The sequence below is a fragment of the Bos indicus x Bos taurus genome, chromosome 6, assembly GCF_003369695.1.
Source record: "Bos indicus x Bos taurus breed Angus x Brahman F1 hybrid chromosome 6, Bos_hybrid_MaternalHap_v2.0, whole genome shotgun sequence".
Classification (NCBI taxonomy): Eukaryota; Metazoa; Chordata; class Mammalia; order Artiodactyla; family Bovidae; genus Bos; species Bos indicus x Bos taurus.
Window position 1 is genome coordinate 94,583,553 of NC_040081.1, and position 16,234 is coordinate 94,599,786.

A 16,234-nucleotide genomic window follows, 5' to 3' on the forward strand; every position below is an offset into this window, starting at 1 on the left:
ATATCCCACTCTGTATACTGTAAATATTTTTTATCATTTAGCTCCTATAAACTTGAATTGTCCTCATTTATTTAAAGATGTATTTCCCAAATCTGCTTAATTTATCTCCTTCTTTCCCTCCCCTCAACCACTTAGCAGTTCAGGACCTCTATCCCCCTTGCCTAAATTGTGATATCCTTGAAGATGTGAAGGACCAGGTTTTATTTTTTGTGGCACTTTCAGAGCCTTTTGAGCTTCCCAAGTGACCCTAGAGGTAAAAAAAAAAAAATCCACCTGCCAATGCGGGAGACGTGGATTCAATCCCTGACTTGGGAAGATCCCTGGACAAGGAAATGGCAACTCACTCCAGTTTTCTTGCCTGGAAAATCCCATAGACAGAAGAGCCTGCAGGGTTACAGTCCATAGGGTCACAAAGAGTTGGGCCCAAGTGAGTGACTGAGCATGTACGCACACACTGTGCCTGATCCAGTTATGTTAAATTATTGCTGAGTGATTAACTTTATTGCTTTGATGAGTGTCAGTGGCAAAGATGGACCCAAACATCTCTTTTTTTAATTCTTGTGATAAGTTTATCCATACTCAGAGAATGTTGGATATCCTGGAGAATTAGAGCCAAGCTCAATGAGTGAATTAGCTCTTAATGGAGTTGGCGTCCCTTCCTTAAATGCTTCTTCTAGAGTGTTTAATGAAGACTAATGAAGGTTAGGTCCTCTTTTTGTGTTGGCTTAGTTGTGAGTGGGGTTGTTGTATTATTACCATGGCTGCAAAAACACTTTGCTACCTGATGAGCTCTGACATTGTATTCAGAGGCTAGAAAGAAGATGCTGATTTAAAATAGATCAGGTTTCTCCTCTGAGGAATTCTATAGAGGTCAGTGAGTATTTTAGAGGTGCTAAATATACTCCTCAGAAAAGCAGCTTGTTTCCACCTTGTCTCTAGAGTTTTAAAGATGTCACTTCTTATTTTCTCCAGAAATTTCATCTGAAATTTTTTTTACCGTCAAATCAGTACCTAATTATTAGAGTTTATTAAATACTTGCAAGCTTTCATTAAAAACCAACCACATCACTGTATTTCTTATTTTGATCTAACATGAAAATCTTTTGACTCTTATTTGAGGATAAAAAGTGCTCAGTTGCGCCTCTATACACTTTATCCCAGTAGTTTCTGGAATCCGTCTCTTCTACACGTAATGTGTGAGACGGTGAAAATGTCAGATGAAGGATTATGGAGGGCCTTGTTAGCCATGTTTTAAAAAAAAAAAAAAGAAAAGAAAGAAATTTTAATTCAAAGGCAGTGGAAAGCCAATGGAGGTTTTCAGAGAAGTGTGATGAAATCAGATCACTGTTTTTAAGTAAACCCTCTAACTCAGTTGTGAAGAGTGGAATGGAGAGGGTGCCCAAGGGATCTAAGGAAACCAGAAAAGAGGCTATCTTTGGAGTCTAGATGTCAGTTTCTGGCTTAGACAAGAATGCAAAAGCAAGGAGGTTGGAAAGAAATCAAAGCTTTAAGTGATATATTTGGGAGAATGAAATAATACAGGTCATGTATTTCAGGGGTAAAGGAGAGTCAAGGTCACAACTGTCTTCCAGGTTTCTTCCATGAACCATGGAGAGAAGAGAGAAAGATGTATTCTGAAGGAGGGAACACATGTGGAGCAGCAAGTTTAGGAAGCATGGAAGAGGAAAATTCAATTGTATACTCATTTTCATCTGGTGATGTCTTGTAGGCAGTTGGACTTGTGGGCTGGAGCTCAGGAGAGTGATCTGGCTAGTTATATAAACCTGAGAATCATATGCATGTAGGATATAAGTTATGGATATAGATATACAGTAAGTCCCCTACATACGAACCTTCAAGTTGCGAACTTTCAAAGATGTGAATGTATATTCCATCACCGTCAGGCATGAGTGAAATTGCAGCTCGTCCTCTGTCTCCTATTGCTGACAATCCTTCAGCTCTACCATCTTCCACCTCCTCTCCCTCCTCCATCAGTAACTCTTGTTGCCTGTCACTTGATGCCAGCCACCTGTATGCCAGCTGTTGTACTGTGCTACTGTACTTTTCAAGGTACTGTACTGTAAGATTAAAAATGTTTCATTTCTGTTTGTTTTTTATGTATTATTTGTGTGACAAGTATTATAAACCCATTACAGTACAGTACCACGTAGCCAACTGTGTTAGCTGGGCACCTAGGCTAACTTTGTTGGACTTATGAACAAATTGGACTTATGATTGTATTCTCAGAGTGGAACTTGTTTGTACATAGGGGACTGACTATAGTCTCAGAACATATAGAGGCAAGAAAAATCCCAGAAGAGAACTCCAAGACCATTGAACTTTTAAAAGCCAGTTAAGGGGAAGAGGAGCCTGCAAGGAACACAGCAAAGACAGCTAATAGAAAATCAGCCATCTAGTTGACCAACCAAACAACTGGTCAGAAATGATGTGATGGCAACTGAAGGAGAGTTTTGAAGAGACGAGAGTGGTCACAGACTCATATGCCCCTGAGAGTGACGTAGTATGAGAATAGAAAAAATTGCCTAGGAGGCCTTCCCTGGAGGTTCAGTGGTTAATACTTTGAGCTCCCGATGCATGGGGCATGGGTTTGATCCCTGGTTGGGGAACTAAGATCCTGCATGCCACTCAGCCAAAAAAAAAAAAAAAAAAGCCTAGGATATCATCATTGCCTGTGATAAAGATAGTTTCAGTGGACCAGTGCATAACATTAGATTGGGAAGGGCTGAGCAGAAACTGTATGGTTAGAACATGGGAATAGGGGCAGTTGCTAACTCTTTCAAGAATCTTTGCTGTGAGAGATGAGAGAGCTTGTAGCTGAAGTGGACTGTGGAGTGGAAGGCTTGTTTTAGGGTTCATTTGCTTGTTCTAAAAATGGGGAAAGAAGTGGGGGAGAGAGAAAAGGAAAGAGAGAGGAAGAGAGATAATGATACAGGAGTGAGAAGGGATAGTCAAAATAAGAAATCCTGAGAAGGCAGGAGAGAGCCAGGGTAGAATGAAGGTCTAAGAGGAGGTGAATCTCTTCTTTTGAAACCAAAGGGAAGAAATTGAAGAATTGATATGTGAGTAATCTCGTAGGATATCTAATCTGATGCCTTTTACTTCCATTGTGAAGTAGGAGTTAAGATGATCTGCTTTGAGACAGGAGGATATAGGGTTAAAGAGAGAAGACAAAGGAGGAAAAGTCACTGCAGAAAATAAGAGTGATTTGAAGGGAAAAACACATAGTAAGATCGGGGGTGGTGCCGAGCAACCATCTGAAACTGGCAGCTCTGCACTGGTCGCGGTGGCCATCTGTTCACCTGCGATGCCTTCTGAGAGCGTTTGGCTCCTCAGCGGGAGTGGTGCATTAGGGGAGAGCCTGATATCCATGTAGGCAAAGAGGTTGAAGGAATTTTCAGTGGAATTGCTAGGAAAACCTTAGAGAGTCGCTGAGAGCCCAGTTCTGAGAAGATTGTTGCAGCCACCGTATCCACCATTTATTCCAGAAAAGAGATGGTGAAGGCTTAAGTCTATGGGGTCACAAAGAATCGGACATCACTTAGCAGCTGAACAGCAACAACAACAAAAATCCCATAGCACAGTAACTTCCAAACTTTTATTAGCTTCTGTCACCTGTCAGCCCCATTCCTGGTAGCAGTTACCTCTGGTCTTTCTTCTGGATCCTTCCCTTTACATTGTCAGAGGCCAGGAGAAAACTGGAATTATGACACATGGACATATCACGTCTGCATGAGCTAGAAGCTGTGGAACCAGAACTCCAGCACTTTAGAATAACAGACGATGTGGAAGTCCAGTGATCTCATCACAAGAAATAAATTCAGTGTTGTTTTTATTACAAAGTGCAAAAGAGCTCTCCTTGACTGATGATTAAGCACTAGTCCTCATCTGCAACCCACAGGAACTTCATGAGCAATAGGGCAACGTCAGACACAAGTCTCTTATCCTTTTAGAGTGAGCATTATGTTTCTCTTTCTTACAATATGGTAATGTATTAAGTGCAGTTTAATAGAACCTCAAGTTCTTACTCAGAGTGTTTAGCATCTTATTAGCATAATAAACAAGGCATTTCGTTTCTATCATGTCAACTTACCTAAAGTATGTTTTCTAGTCACTTTCCCAGATACCATGGTATATTGCTGGATATTTGGAAATAGAAAAGCACAAAGCTTAATTGGAAATTTTTTCATACACTTCCACTTATACTTTGGTAAGTATAATACCAAAGCCTTTTTATTTCAAAGAGATAATGATGCTTAGATTTTTGCTTACATTCCCATGACTTTTATTTTTATATTGTGTCATTTTTTAAACTCAGTAAACTGAGCTAAGGGCTTCCCTGGTAGCTCAGTGGTAAAGAACTCATTTGCCAATGCAGGAGACGTGAGTTCGATTCCTGGTCGAGGAAATGGCAACCCACTCCAGTATTCATTCATGTCCTGGGAAATCCCATGGACAGAGGAGCCTGGAGGGCTACAGTCCATGTGGTTGTAAAAGAGATAGACATGACTTAGAGACTAACGGCAACAAAACTAAGCTAAATATGGTGTATATTTTGTTATTCTTACATAGCACATGTTTCTTTCATCTTTTGGAGTATTGTTGTGAATATAGATATTCCTTGCTGGTCCTCTTGCAAAGAATGAAATATCCAGGATTGGGTGCTAAATTCAGGTTTCCATCTTTAAAAATCCTGGACTACAAGTAGGAATGCATGTTACCCAAAATAACTGATCATAACAAAGACTTTAAAATAGGAAATAGAGATCTGCCAAAGCTCATTAATTTCTCAGGCACAGGTCTGAAAGTGCTTTTAAACTTAAATTGAAGGTCAAGAAAAATACAATTGACTTAGGCCTACCATCATTCAAGCTTTTCTTGAGAAGTAAGGCTGAATTGATATTTTTTTCTTCCACTATGTATAACTTTGGCCACCTCATGCAAAGAGTTGACTCATTGGAAAAGACTCTGATGCTGGGAGGGATTGGGGGCAGGAGGAGAAGGGGACGACAGAGGATGAGATGGCTGGATGGCATCACCAACTTGATGGATGTGAGTTTGAGTGAACTCCAGGAGTTGGTAATGGACAGGGAGGCCTGGCGTGCTGCGATTCAGGGGGTCGCAAAGAGTCGGACACGACTGAGCGACTGAACTGAACTAATGTATAAAGAAACTAATTTGTTGAAAATCATCCTCAGTGTTCTCCGTTGGAACACATTGCTAGATTCATTGACTTGAAGCATTTTCATGATTTTTTAAATTTAGATGTTTTAGGGATTCCTTCATCAAAGAGCTGATGGCCAAATGGTAACGTTTAATGAGGTTTCCACCAAAAATACATAGTCACAGTGGATCCTAATAGAAGAATATACAGGCAAACAGTAATCTCAGATTTTACTAACATATAGGTCCTTGTAATCAAATTGCTATGGTTGAATAAACCCAAAGATTCCACCTGCAATGCAGGAGACACAAGAGATGTGGGTTTGATTCTCTGGGTTGGGAAGATGCCCTTTAGGAGGAAATGGCAACCCTCTCCAGTATTCTTGCCTAAAAAATCCCATGGACAGAGGAGCCTGGTGGGCTACAGTCTATGGGGTCGCAAAGAGTTGGACACTACTGAGCAACTGAGGATGCCCACGCGTGCCCGTGCACACACATACACACAGACAGACAGACACACAGTTTCCCCAGATTCTTTATGGTTTCTCAGAATGCATGAGATCATGAAGGAGGAGGACTTCAAAGCTGATATGATAATATAAGCACTCTGGAGGCTTCAACAGTGACATGTTTTGTTTGTACGTGATCATCAGTCATTTTCTTCGTACCCTGTCTTACTCTAAGATTATTACCTCTGCAAACTCTTCATTCAAGCATTCAAAGCCTTCCTACCAATTTGTCTCCTTAGTCAGATTCCTTCCTTCTGTGCTCCTTCCCGGGTTTCTTTTTCCTACACAGGACCCAATCTTTCTTTGCCTCCACATCTTGGAATATGCCACCCCTTTTGCTTCTTTATTTGTGCTGATCCACGTTCCCTTTCACAATTTGACATATATATGTATTTCTAATAAATACAAAACCCCAACTTTGATAGTTAATTCCATGTGGCCCTTCAAACCTCGATTCACCTTTCTCTTTCTAGGAAAGCACGAGTAGTGAGTTGTTTTGCTATTTTTATCTCTAAGACTTTGGCCAATCCACTTAGATTCATTCTGTTTCCATATTACGAATAACGCTAGTGCTACTTTCCTGGTGGATTTGTAGTCATGATTAAACAAGATAATGCATATAAAGCATGCATTTAGAACAGGGCTGGCACATGATAAAATTTTAATAAATATTATCATACTAAATTAAATATATATTTTCTAAGCCTTTCCTTGTGCTCAGTTCACTCAGAACAATGAGGAGACATTAGATAATAGAGAATACTGAGACCTAGATAATCCAGACAGAGAAGGCAATGGCACCCCACTCCAGTACTTTTGCCTAGAAAATCCCATGGACGAAGGAGCCTGGCGGGCTGCAGTCCATGGGGTCGCTAAGAGTTGGACACGACTGAGCGACTTCACTTTCACTTTTCACTTTCATGCATTGGAGAAGGAAATGGCAACCCATTCCTCTTCTTGCCTGGAGAATCCCAGGGACGGGGGAGCCTGATGGGCTGCCGTCTATGGGGTCGCACAGAGTCGGACACGACTGAAGCGACTTAGCAGCAGCAGCAGCAGCAGATAATCCAGAATCCTGAGACCTCTGTCTCTTATCAGGTAGAATGCCTTAAGCCACATGGATTTTTCCCTCAGTCTTGAGCTATTTGAATTTTCATGTCTTTTTAGGCATTAGATGATGTCAAAGTGTTGGTGGTTGTTAATTTTAGCACAGATACTAGCTAAAGATGTAATCCATTGTTGGTACTTAGGACAGTGCCTAGCATGCAGGGTGCACTCGATAACTGGTATTATTATTATTAATGTCATTGTTGTATTATGAGTGTCCAGGGTTTTTTTCTCCTTTCTGTTCTCCTAAATCAAGACGACATTGTACTTAAAAATAATGTCCAAAGTGCCACTTAAAATGTAATTAATTAAAAGACAAGTTACTGATATCCTAGAGATTATTGTTTCCAGCACTTAAAATCAGAACATTCATGACATTCTAATTTTGAGAGGGCCTTTTTAAAGTAAGAAAGCTAACTCAAGGTGAAGTATCTTAACAGATGTTTTCATTAAAAATTTTTTTGCACTTCTGTGGAAAGCTTCAAAATTAACTCGGTAAGTACTTAGAGAGCAACTACCACAGACTCAAGTGTTGTACTATGTGTTAATTCCCAAGGATGATTTGTAGAACATTAAAATCCAAAAATGGATTCTGAAAAATTTTGCCAGCTGCCAGGGTGGATTACTTTAAATCCATGTTTTCAAAATGTAAAACTCTGTTCTAAAGGAAAAGTCTTTAGTAAAAACCTTTGCTTTCTAATTTTCCACAGATATTTTACCCTTTAAAAGAAGGCAGCTTCCACAGGCCAAGGTCTTTGTGTGTTTACTGAAACTTAAAGGTTAAAAAAAAAAAGTTAAAACAAGCGCCTGGGGCCAAAAGAAGTCTTCAGAGATATTTTCGTTCAGTTAGTTTCCTTTGGGAAATTCGTAAATTCTTTCTCATGTTCAAAAATTAGCAATAACTTAAAAATAGGTGGCCCAGTGGTAAAGAATCCTCCTGCCAATACAGGAGATGTAAGAGACGTGGGTTCGATCCCTGGGTCGGGAAGATCCCCTAGGGAAGGGAATGACACCCCATTCCAGGATTCTTGCCCCGGAAATCCCATGGACAGAGGAGCCTGACAAAGCTACAGTCCATGGGGTCTTGGAAAAGAGTCGGGACTGACTTAGCAACTAAACAACAACAACAACAATTTGAAAATGTTATTAATGTTTCTTTTGTTAATGGATTTATTCACAAGTCCATTTCTAGAAATTTCTGTTTTGAGACACTCTGCAAAAATGGACCTTCAGTTACCAGAGAACTAACCTTGGTAATCTGGTCCTTCACAGCATTGATTTAGAATGAGACTAGAAGCTCTGATCTGTAGTATTTTGTCTACATATCCTGGCAGGAGTTTCACCTTTCCAAATTTTGGATTGCAATTGTCTCTCTTCCAAGACTACTCATTTTTATCGAAGTGCGCGTCTACTGAAGTCGTCAGACCTGAACTTGGGGAGGGTAATTTGAGACAGCTTTCCTAGGAGTGAGGCGGGAACCTGAAACCGTAACCAGACACGGGGGTGGGATTAACGCCCCAAACTCCGCACCGGTTTCTAACTGATTGGAAGGGACGAAGTGGGTGGAATCTTCTGACCCTGCCCCCGGGCCTCCGTAGCTAGGGACGCTTCGGCCACGGCAACAGCGATGGATCAGGACGAAGCGTTGACCACCGTGGACAATATAGTCACGCAGTTCAACACCTACGAAGATTTCCTGGACTCGCAGATCACGACCCTGGACTTGTACTACCTGGAGGTAAGGGCAGCCGCCCAGTAGGGTGGCCACCGCCTTTGCGTTCCCTGGGTCCGCGCACGATCCTGAGCCCCCGGGTCGTGGGGTGTTCGCCCCCTGGCGGTGAATCTTGGGGACTGCAGGCGCGGCAGTTTCCTGACCGCGGCTCCAAAGCCACCGCGGTGGAGTGCCGCCGTGTCCGTGTCCCTAACCCGCCCCCCGCCCCCCGCCCCCTCCACTACCTGGGTCTGAGCGGCATTCCGGCCCCTTTGTCCGTGGCGCCGCGCAGACCCGTGCCCGTGCGCACGCGCACACACGCGCCGCGGAACTTCGGTTGTCTGCCCAGCGCCGCCCTCGCCGTCTCCTGGCCGCCCCGCTTCCAAAATCCTCCCTCTCCGAGCTGAGGGGCTGGATTCGGAGACCCGCGGAGACCCTTCCGGGGGCTGCAGTTCAGGTCTGACACCCTGTTTCTTTTTGCCAGTTTGTACCAAAGAACAGAAGGCAGTATCCTTCCAGGTGTATCTCGTGTTCTACTGGGCATTTGGTTCCCTGAACTGTCACCCCCAGCTAGTTGGTTCAGAAAGCGCTTTAATTACAGGTACAGTTACAGCTCCCTGTAACTGCAGGCATAAGCTGACTCCTGTTTACCGAGTTGATGGAGCACAACTGTTGTTGACAGTTAAAAAAAAAAAAAAGCCTGCAACACAGCAAAATCGGACGTAATTGGGATTGGCTACAGTCCTTCTCTGGCTTCTTAAAGGTGTTGGGGATGGGTGGGGAGCAAGTGGGGGGCTGGGAGGAGGGCAGAATGATACAGTGCTTGGCCTCCTGGAGGAGAATCAGAATGGAGGGGTGGATAATGGGCTGCGGGTCCTGAGAAGCAGGATATGGACCGAACGTCCCTGTAGCCCTGATACAGTCCCCAGACCAGGCCGACTAAACGGACACTGACTTGGAAATTCTGGTGTTTTGGAGCCAGACCCCGGACCCCCAAGTTGCCCCATATTTAGGCCAGAGAGAGCAAGCACTGCCATGTGGGTCCACTCCACATGTGAGTCTGAGAAGGATCTGTATCCTGCAGTGAACTCCACAAATACTTATTCACCACAACAGTAATTCTTTTAGTGGATTGAAATTTTTGGATTTGGAGTCCAAAATGATCATATTAAAACTTAGATTTTACTTCAGTGGGGATTCCAAGGTCTGAAAAGTGTTTCTTCAAAACACATTTATGTGCTACATAGGAACATAATTTTTTAATACAGTATATTTGACATGTTCACAATGCTTTCATTTATTTGTATATCCTTAGCTGCACTGGGTCTTTGTTGCTGCACTGTAGCTTTCTCTAGTTGTGGTTCTCCGGCTTCTCATTGCTGTTCCTGGGCTTCTTCTTGCCATGGCTTTTCTTGCTGTGGGAGCACGGGGTCTAGGCGTGAGGGCTTCAGTGGCTGCTGCACAGGCGCTCCGTAGTTGGGGCTTGCCGTCCCTGGAGCTTCAGTTCAGTTCAGTTCAGTCGCTCAGTCATGTCTGACTCTTTGCGACCCCATGGACTGCAGCACGCCAGGCTTCCCTGTTTATCACCAACTCCTGGAGCTTGCTCAAACTCATGTCCAGGGAGTCGGTGATGCCATCCAACCATCTCATCCTCTGTCATCCCCTTCTCCTCCTGCCTTCAATCTTTCTCAGCATCAGGGTCTTTTCCACTGAGGTAGTTCTTCGCATGAGGTGGCCAAAGTATTGAAGCTTCAGCTTCAGCATCAGTCCTTCCAATGAATATTCAGGACTGATTTCCTTTATAATTGACTGGCTTGATTTCCTTGCAGTCCAAGGGACTCTCAAGAGTCTTCTCCAACACCACAATTCAAAAGCATCAATTCTTTGGTGCTCAGCTTTCCTCATAGTCCAACTGTCACATCCATACATGACCACAGGAAAAACCATAGCCTTGACTAGACAGACCTTTACTGGCAAAGTAATGTCTCTGCTTTTTAATATGCTGTCTAGGTTGGTCATAGCTTTTCTTCCAAGGAGCAAATGTCTTTTAATTTCATGGCCGCAGTCACCATCTGCAGTGATTTTGGAGCCCCCCAAAATAAAGTCTCTCACTGTTTCCCCATGTATTTACCATGAAGTGATGGGACTAGATGCCATGATCTTAGTTTTTTGATTGTTGAGTTGTAAGTCAACTTTTTCACTCTCCTCTTTCAGTTTCATCAAGAGGCTCTTCAGTTCTTCACTTTCTGCCATAAGGGTGGTGTCATCTTCATATCTGAGGTTATTGATATTTTTCCTGGCAGTCTTGATTCCAGCTTGTGCTTCATACAGTCCAGCATTTTGCATGATGTACTCTGCGTATAAGTTAAATAAGCAGGGTGACAATATACAGCCTTGTCATACTCTTTTCCCAGTTTGGAGCCAGTCCATTGTTCAAACTACTGCACAATTGCTCTCATCTCACATGCTAGCAAAGTAATGCTCAAAATTCTCCAAGCCAGGCTTCAGTAGTATGTGAATCATGAACTTCCAGATGTTCAAGATGGTTTTAGAAAAGACAGAGGAGCCAGGGATCAAATTGCCAACATCTGTTGGATCATCGAAAAAGCAAGAGAGTTCCAGAAAAACATCTACTTCTGCTTTACTGACTATGCCAAAGCCTTTGACTGTGGATCACAACAAACTGGAAAATTCTTAAGGAGATGGGAATACCAGACCACCTGACTTGCCTTCCTAGCGCTTCAGGCTTCAATAGTTGTGGCACATGGGCTCAGTGGTTTCAGCTGGAGGGCTCTAGAGCATGGGCTTAGTAGTTGTGGCTCATGGGGTTAGTTGCTCTGAGGCATGTGGAATCTTCCCAGCCAGGGATTGAACCTGTGCCCCCCCTGCGTTGGTAGGTGGATTCTTACCCACTGTGCCACCAGGGAAGTCCAGGAACATAATTTTAAGGAAGTAGAAACATCTCACTTTAGTCCTATCTTTTCCATGAGCAAAATGTGTGACCTTGGGCAGAAAATTTGATCTTTCTGGAATTATGTGTTAAAAAAAAGCCGGGTGGTATTTCCAACATATTTTCTGACTTCAAAATCAAGCTTTTAATATTTTATACAGATAATATAAAGTTAAAATCATGAAGGTTCAGTTTTATGCCTTGCAATGGAAGTCACTGAAGTAAATGAGGGGCAAAAAGTAGTGGTGCCAAACAGTGTTTGAATGTAAATTTTTGAATATCAAATAAATAATAATGAAATATAGACAATAAATACTCCAATAGGATATAATTATCTTTGTAGCACATGTGCACAATTGCCAAGCATCAGCTTAATATTGTTAAGAAAGGTTTCAATTTTTTTTTAAGGCAGAGTTTTTCATGTGAGTTAGCAATGAAACTTATTGACATTGATTAGGAGTGAGAAATTAAAACTTTGTGTTATATTAATCATAATTTCAAAGGTCTCCAAAATGGAAAATGATGACTATGTTTGGGGGAAAGGTAAAGAAATTTGCTTTTACATTTGATGTTAGTTAAGCCATTTGCTGTCAGCCAACTTCTTTCACTGGCCACTTTAGTGCTGCCATGATGGGCACATGGAGGAAGACAGAGGCTACACAGGGACCCAGTGGCATGGATGCCCTCTTGCAAAGGCTGATGTTGCTGAATATCTGACTCAAATGACAGGAGTTTGACTGTCAGCAACCAAGTTGAATACCTGCAATATTGCACCATTTCTCAAGGGAACCAACCAACCACTTGGTGGCAAATTGACCACATTGGGGCCCTTCAACTTTGGAAAGGTCAACAGTTCAATCTGATAGGAACAGATACATTTGGTAGTAATGGGTTTGCCTCTTCTGGCTGTAGTCATAAGTCTGCTCCACTATCTAATGGCCTATGGAGTATTTTTTTCTCTTGGAAAAAAGCTTTTTAATATCATGAAATTATATCAAATGTTTTTCCCTTTCAAGATGGAGGTAGTCATGGGTAACTAACCTGCTACCAAGTGATTGGCTAATCCCTAAGACTTGGGCTTTTCATTTTCTTTTCCCATAGCATTCAACACACTTAGAAGCAACCAATGCCATTATCTTTCTTATTGCCACTAAATTATACTCTGGCAAAAAACACTTGGTTACCCAAAGCCCTGACTTCATTGCAGGTCTGTAAAGTTGATAAATTAAAACTTGGCCTCTGCACTTCACTGACTACAGCATAATCTTTTCTACTGTAAAGAGGGCTTGTAATACCTTTAATAAGGTCAGAGAACCAATTCTAGGTAACCTAGAACCATTCAGTTCAGTTCAGTCGCTCAGTTGTGTCCGACTCTTTGCGACCCCATGAATTGCAGAACGCCAGGCCTCCCTGTCCTTAACCAACTCCCGGAGTTCACTCAGATTCACGTCCATCGAGTCAGTGATGCCATCCAGCCATCTCATCCTCTGTCGTCCCCTTCTCCTCCTGCCCCCAATCCCTCCCAGCATCAGAGTCTTTTCCAATGAGTTAACTGTTCGCATGAGGTGGCCAAAGTACTGGAGTTTCAGCTTTAGCATCATTCCTTCCAAAGAAATCCCAGGGCTGATCTCCTTCAGAATGGGCTGGTTTGATCTCCTTGCAGTCCAAGGGACTCTCAAGAGTCTTCTCCAACACCACAGTTCAAAAGCATCAATTCTTTGGTGCTCAGCCTTCTTCACAGTCCACCTCTCACATCCATACATGACCACAGGAAAAACCATAGCCTTGACTAGATGGACCTTTGTTGCAAAGAAATATTTGCAAAGAAATAGAGGAAAACAACAGAATGGGAAAGACTAGAGATCTCTTCAAGAAAATTAGAGATACCAAGGGTACATTTCATGCAAAGATGAGCTCAATAAAGGACAGAAATGGTGTGGACCTAACAGAAGCAGAAGATATTAAGAAGAGGTGGCAAGAATACACAGAAGAACTGTACAAAAAAGATCTTCACGACCCAGATAATCACGATGGTGTGATCACTCACCTAGAGCCAGACATCCTGGAATGTGAAGGCAAGTGGGCCTTAGAAAGCATTACTACAAACAAAGCTAGTGGAGGTGATGGCATTCCAGTGGAGCTATTTCAAATCCTGAAAGATGATACTGTGAAAGTGCTGCACTCAATATGCCAGCAAATTTGAAAACTCAGCAGTGGCCACAGGACTGGAAAAGATCAGTTTTCATTCCAGTCCCAAAGAAAGGCAATGCCAAAGAATGCTCAAACTACTGCAGAACTGCACTCATCTCACACGCTAGTAAAGTAACGCTCAAAATTCTCCAAGCCAGGCTTCAGCAATACCTGAACCATGAACTTCCAGTTGTTCAAGCTGGTTTTAGAAAAGGCAGAGGAACCAGAGACCGAATTGCCAACATCTGCTGGATCATGGAAAAAGCGAGAGAGTTCCAGAAAAATATCTATTTCTGCTTTATTGACTATGCCAAAGCCTTTGACTGTGTGGATCACAATAAACTGTGGAAAATTCTGAAAGAGATGGGAATACCAGACCACCTGACCTGCCTCTTGATAAATCTGTATGCAGGTCAGGGAGCAACAGTTAGAACTGGACATGGAACAACAGACTGCTTCCAAATAGGAAAAGGAATACGTCAAGGCTATACATTGTCACCCTGCTTATTTAACTTATATGCAGAGTACATCATAAGAAATGCTGGGCTGGAAGAAGCACAAGCTGAAATCAAGATTGCCAGGAGAAACATCAATAACCTCAGATATGCAGATGACACCACCCTTATGGCAGAAAGTGAAGAGGAACTAAAAAGCCTCTTGATGAAGGTGAAAGAGGAGAGTGAAAAAGTTGGCTTAAAACTCAACATTCAGAAAACGAAGATCATGGCATCCAGTCCCATCACTTCATGGGAAATAGATGGGGAAACAGTGGAAACAGTGTCAGACTTTATTCTTTTGGTCTCCAAAATCACTGCAGATGGTGACTGCAGCCATGAAATTAAAAGACGCTTACTCCTTGGAAGAAAAGTTATGACCAACCTAGATAGCATATTGAAAAGCAGAACCATTCAATCTGTCCTTTAAATTTCCATTCCTCTGGAATCATTGCCAATAGCCAACTGTGACTCATTCAGGGTTCACTAAGAGAAGCAGAACATGAACACACACACACACACACACACGTAGATGCAAATATGTGTGTGTCATGTATATTTACCTTTTTATAGAAATTTTCCCCTGCACCATTATGAAAACTGTTTAAATGGTTGAAGACGGGCTGTTTCTTTAGTGTCTGGAACCTGAAGTCATTAGGACAGACAGCCAGGAAGTAAAGTTACCTGAGAAGTGGGGGAAACGAGGGGAAATGGACCTATAAAAGTGCACTAGAATTCATAAGGACAAACTGGAACTTGGATCAGGCTGTCACCTTTTCTACACTTCCAACTTTGATGGTAGGAGGAGATCTGCAGAAGAAACTAGTATCTTTAGTCACGGAGATAAACATACTCATACACCTGACCCAGGAGTTGGAGGAGGTAAAGGAGAAGATCCTGTAAGAGCTAGAACAATATGGTTGCTCTTCTTCTATCATCCAAATCTATTGCAAATGTCTCTTGTGGTCCAACCTAACCTGTAACTAACTAAGGAAGGAAAGTTATGGAAACAAAGCTCTAACTTAGCTAAGTTGACAGAATACAGCATTCACTGCATCTACCACATTTTACTTTTCACAAGGAGACTGAATTAAAGTATAACTTATATAATTAAAAATTAATAAAAAGAAAAGCATGTAATTTTCTTGAATCATTTATAGGATTTGTATAGCCCTGACATCAATCCATAAAAGGATAGCACAAAATGGAAAGCTAAAGACTAATTTTACTTACTGAGTGAGAAATGAATCTAGGAATATAATAAGAAACAATAGATCAGAGACTGCTAAATACTACTCTTAAGTAGTATGGTTTATCATAGGAATGCAAAGATGGACTCAAACAGGAAAGATAGCACTTCTCATCAGAAGTAATACAAGCCATGGTATAATGGGATAACATTCTCTAAAGTGCTGAAAGGTTAAAAAGTCAACCTGTAACACTAATCCAGCAAAAATGTCTTTCAAAAATTAAGTGAAATAACTGAAGAAATCAAAGAGAAAACAACAAGTTCCTGAAAAAGATAAAAGAGAAGACCAACAATCCAAAATCTAGGGGATGAAAGCAAAAGCAGTTCTAATAGGGAAGTGTATAATGAAAGAAGCTTTTTAGGAAACAAGAAAAATCCCAAATAAGCAACCTAAACTTGCACTTAAAGGAACTAGAAAAAGGAGATCCAACCAGTCCATTCTGAAGGAGATCAGCCCTGGGATTTCTTTGGAAGGACTGATGCTGAAACACCAGTACTTTGGCCACCTCATGCAAAGAGTTGACTCATTGGAAAAGACTCTGATGCTGGGAGGGATTGCAGGCAGGAGGAAAAGGGGACGACAGAGGATGAGATGGCTGGATGGCATCACTGACTCGATGGATGTGAGTGTGAGTGAACTCCGGGAATTGGTGATGAACAGGGAGGCCTGGCGTGCTGCGACTCATGGGGTCGCAAAGAGTGGGACAAAAATCCTCAACAAAATGTTAGCAAACTGAATTCAATAATACATTAAAAGGATCATACGCCATGGTCAAATGGGATTTATTCTAGAGATACAAGGATGGCTCAATACTCACTAATCAATCAAAGTGGATTAATAGT

General features: G+C 42.0%; 1 protein-coding gene across 2 annotated transcripts in view; it reads left to right on the forward strand.

The window, feature by feature from the left end:
* The first annotated feature begins 8,364 nt into the window (after positions 1-8,364).
* The window catches only part of CFAP299 (cilia and flagella associated protein 299), a 714,944-nt gene continuing 707,074 nt past the window's right edge, over positions 8,365-16,234 (forward strand). The window contains exon 1 of one of the 2 annotated variants that reach the window (XM_027544866.1): positions 8,365-8,535. In XM_027544866.1, the coding sequence (XP_027400667.1) occupies positions 8,425-8,535 (111 nt within the window). In that variant the 5' untranslated portion in view covers positions 8,365-8,424. The remainder of the gene's footprint in view (positions 8,536-16,234) is intronic. The other variant, XM_027544865.1, reaches the window with a different exon arrangement.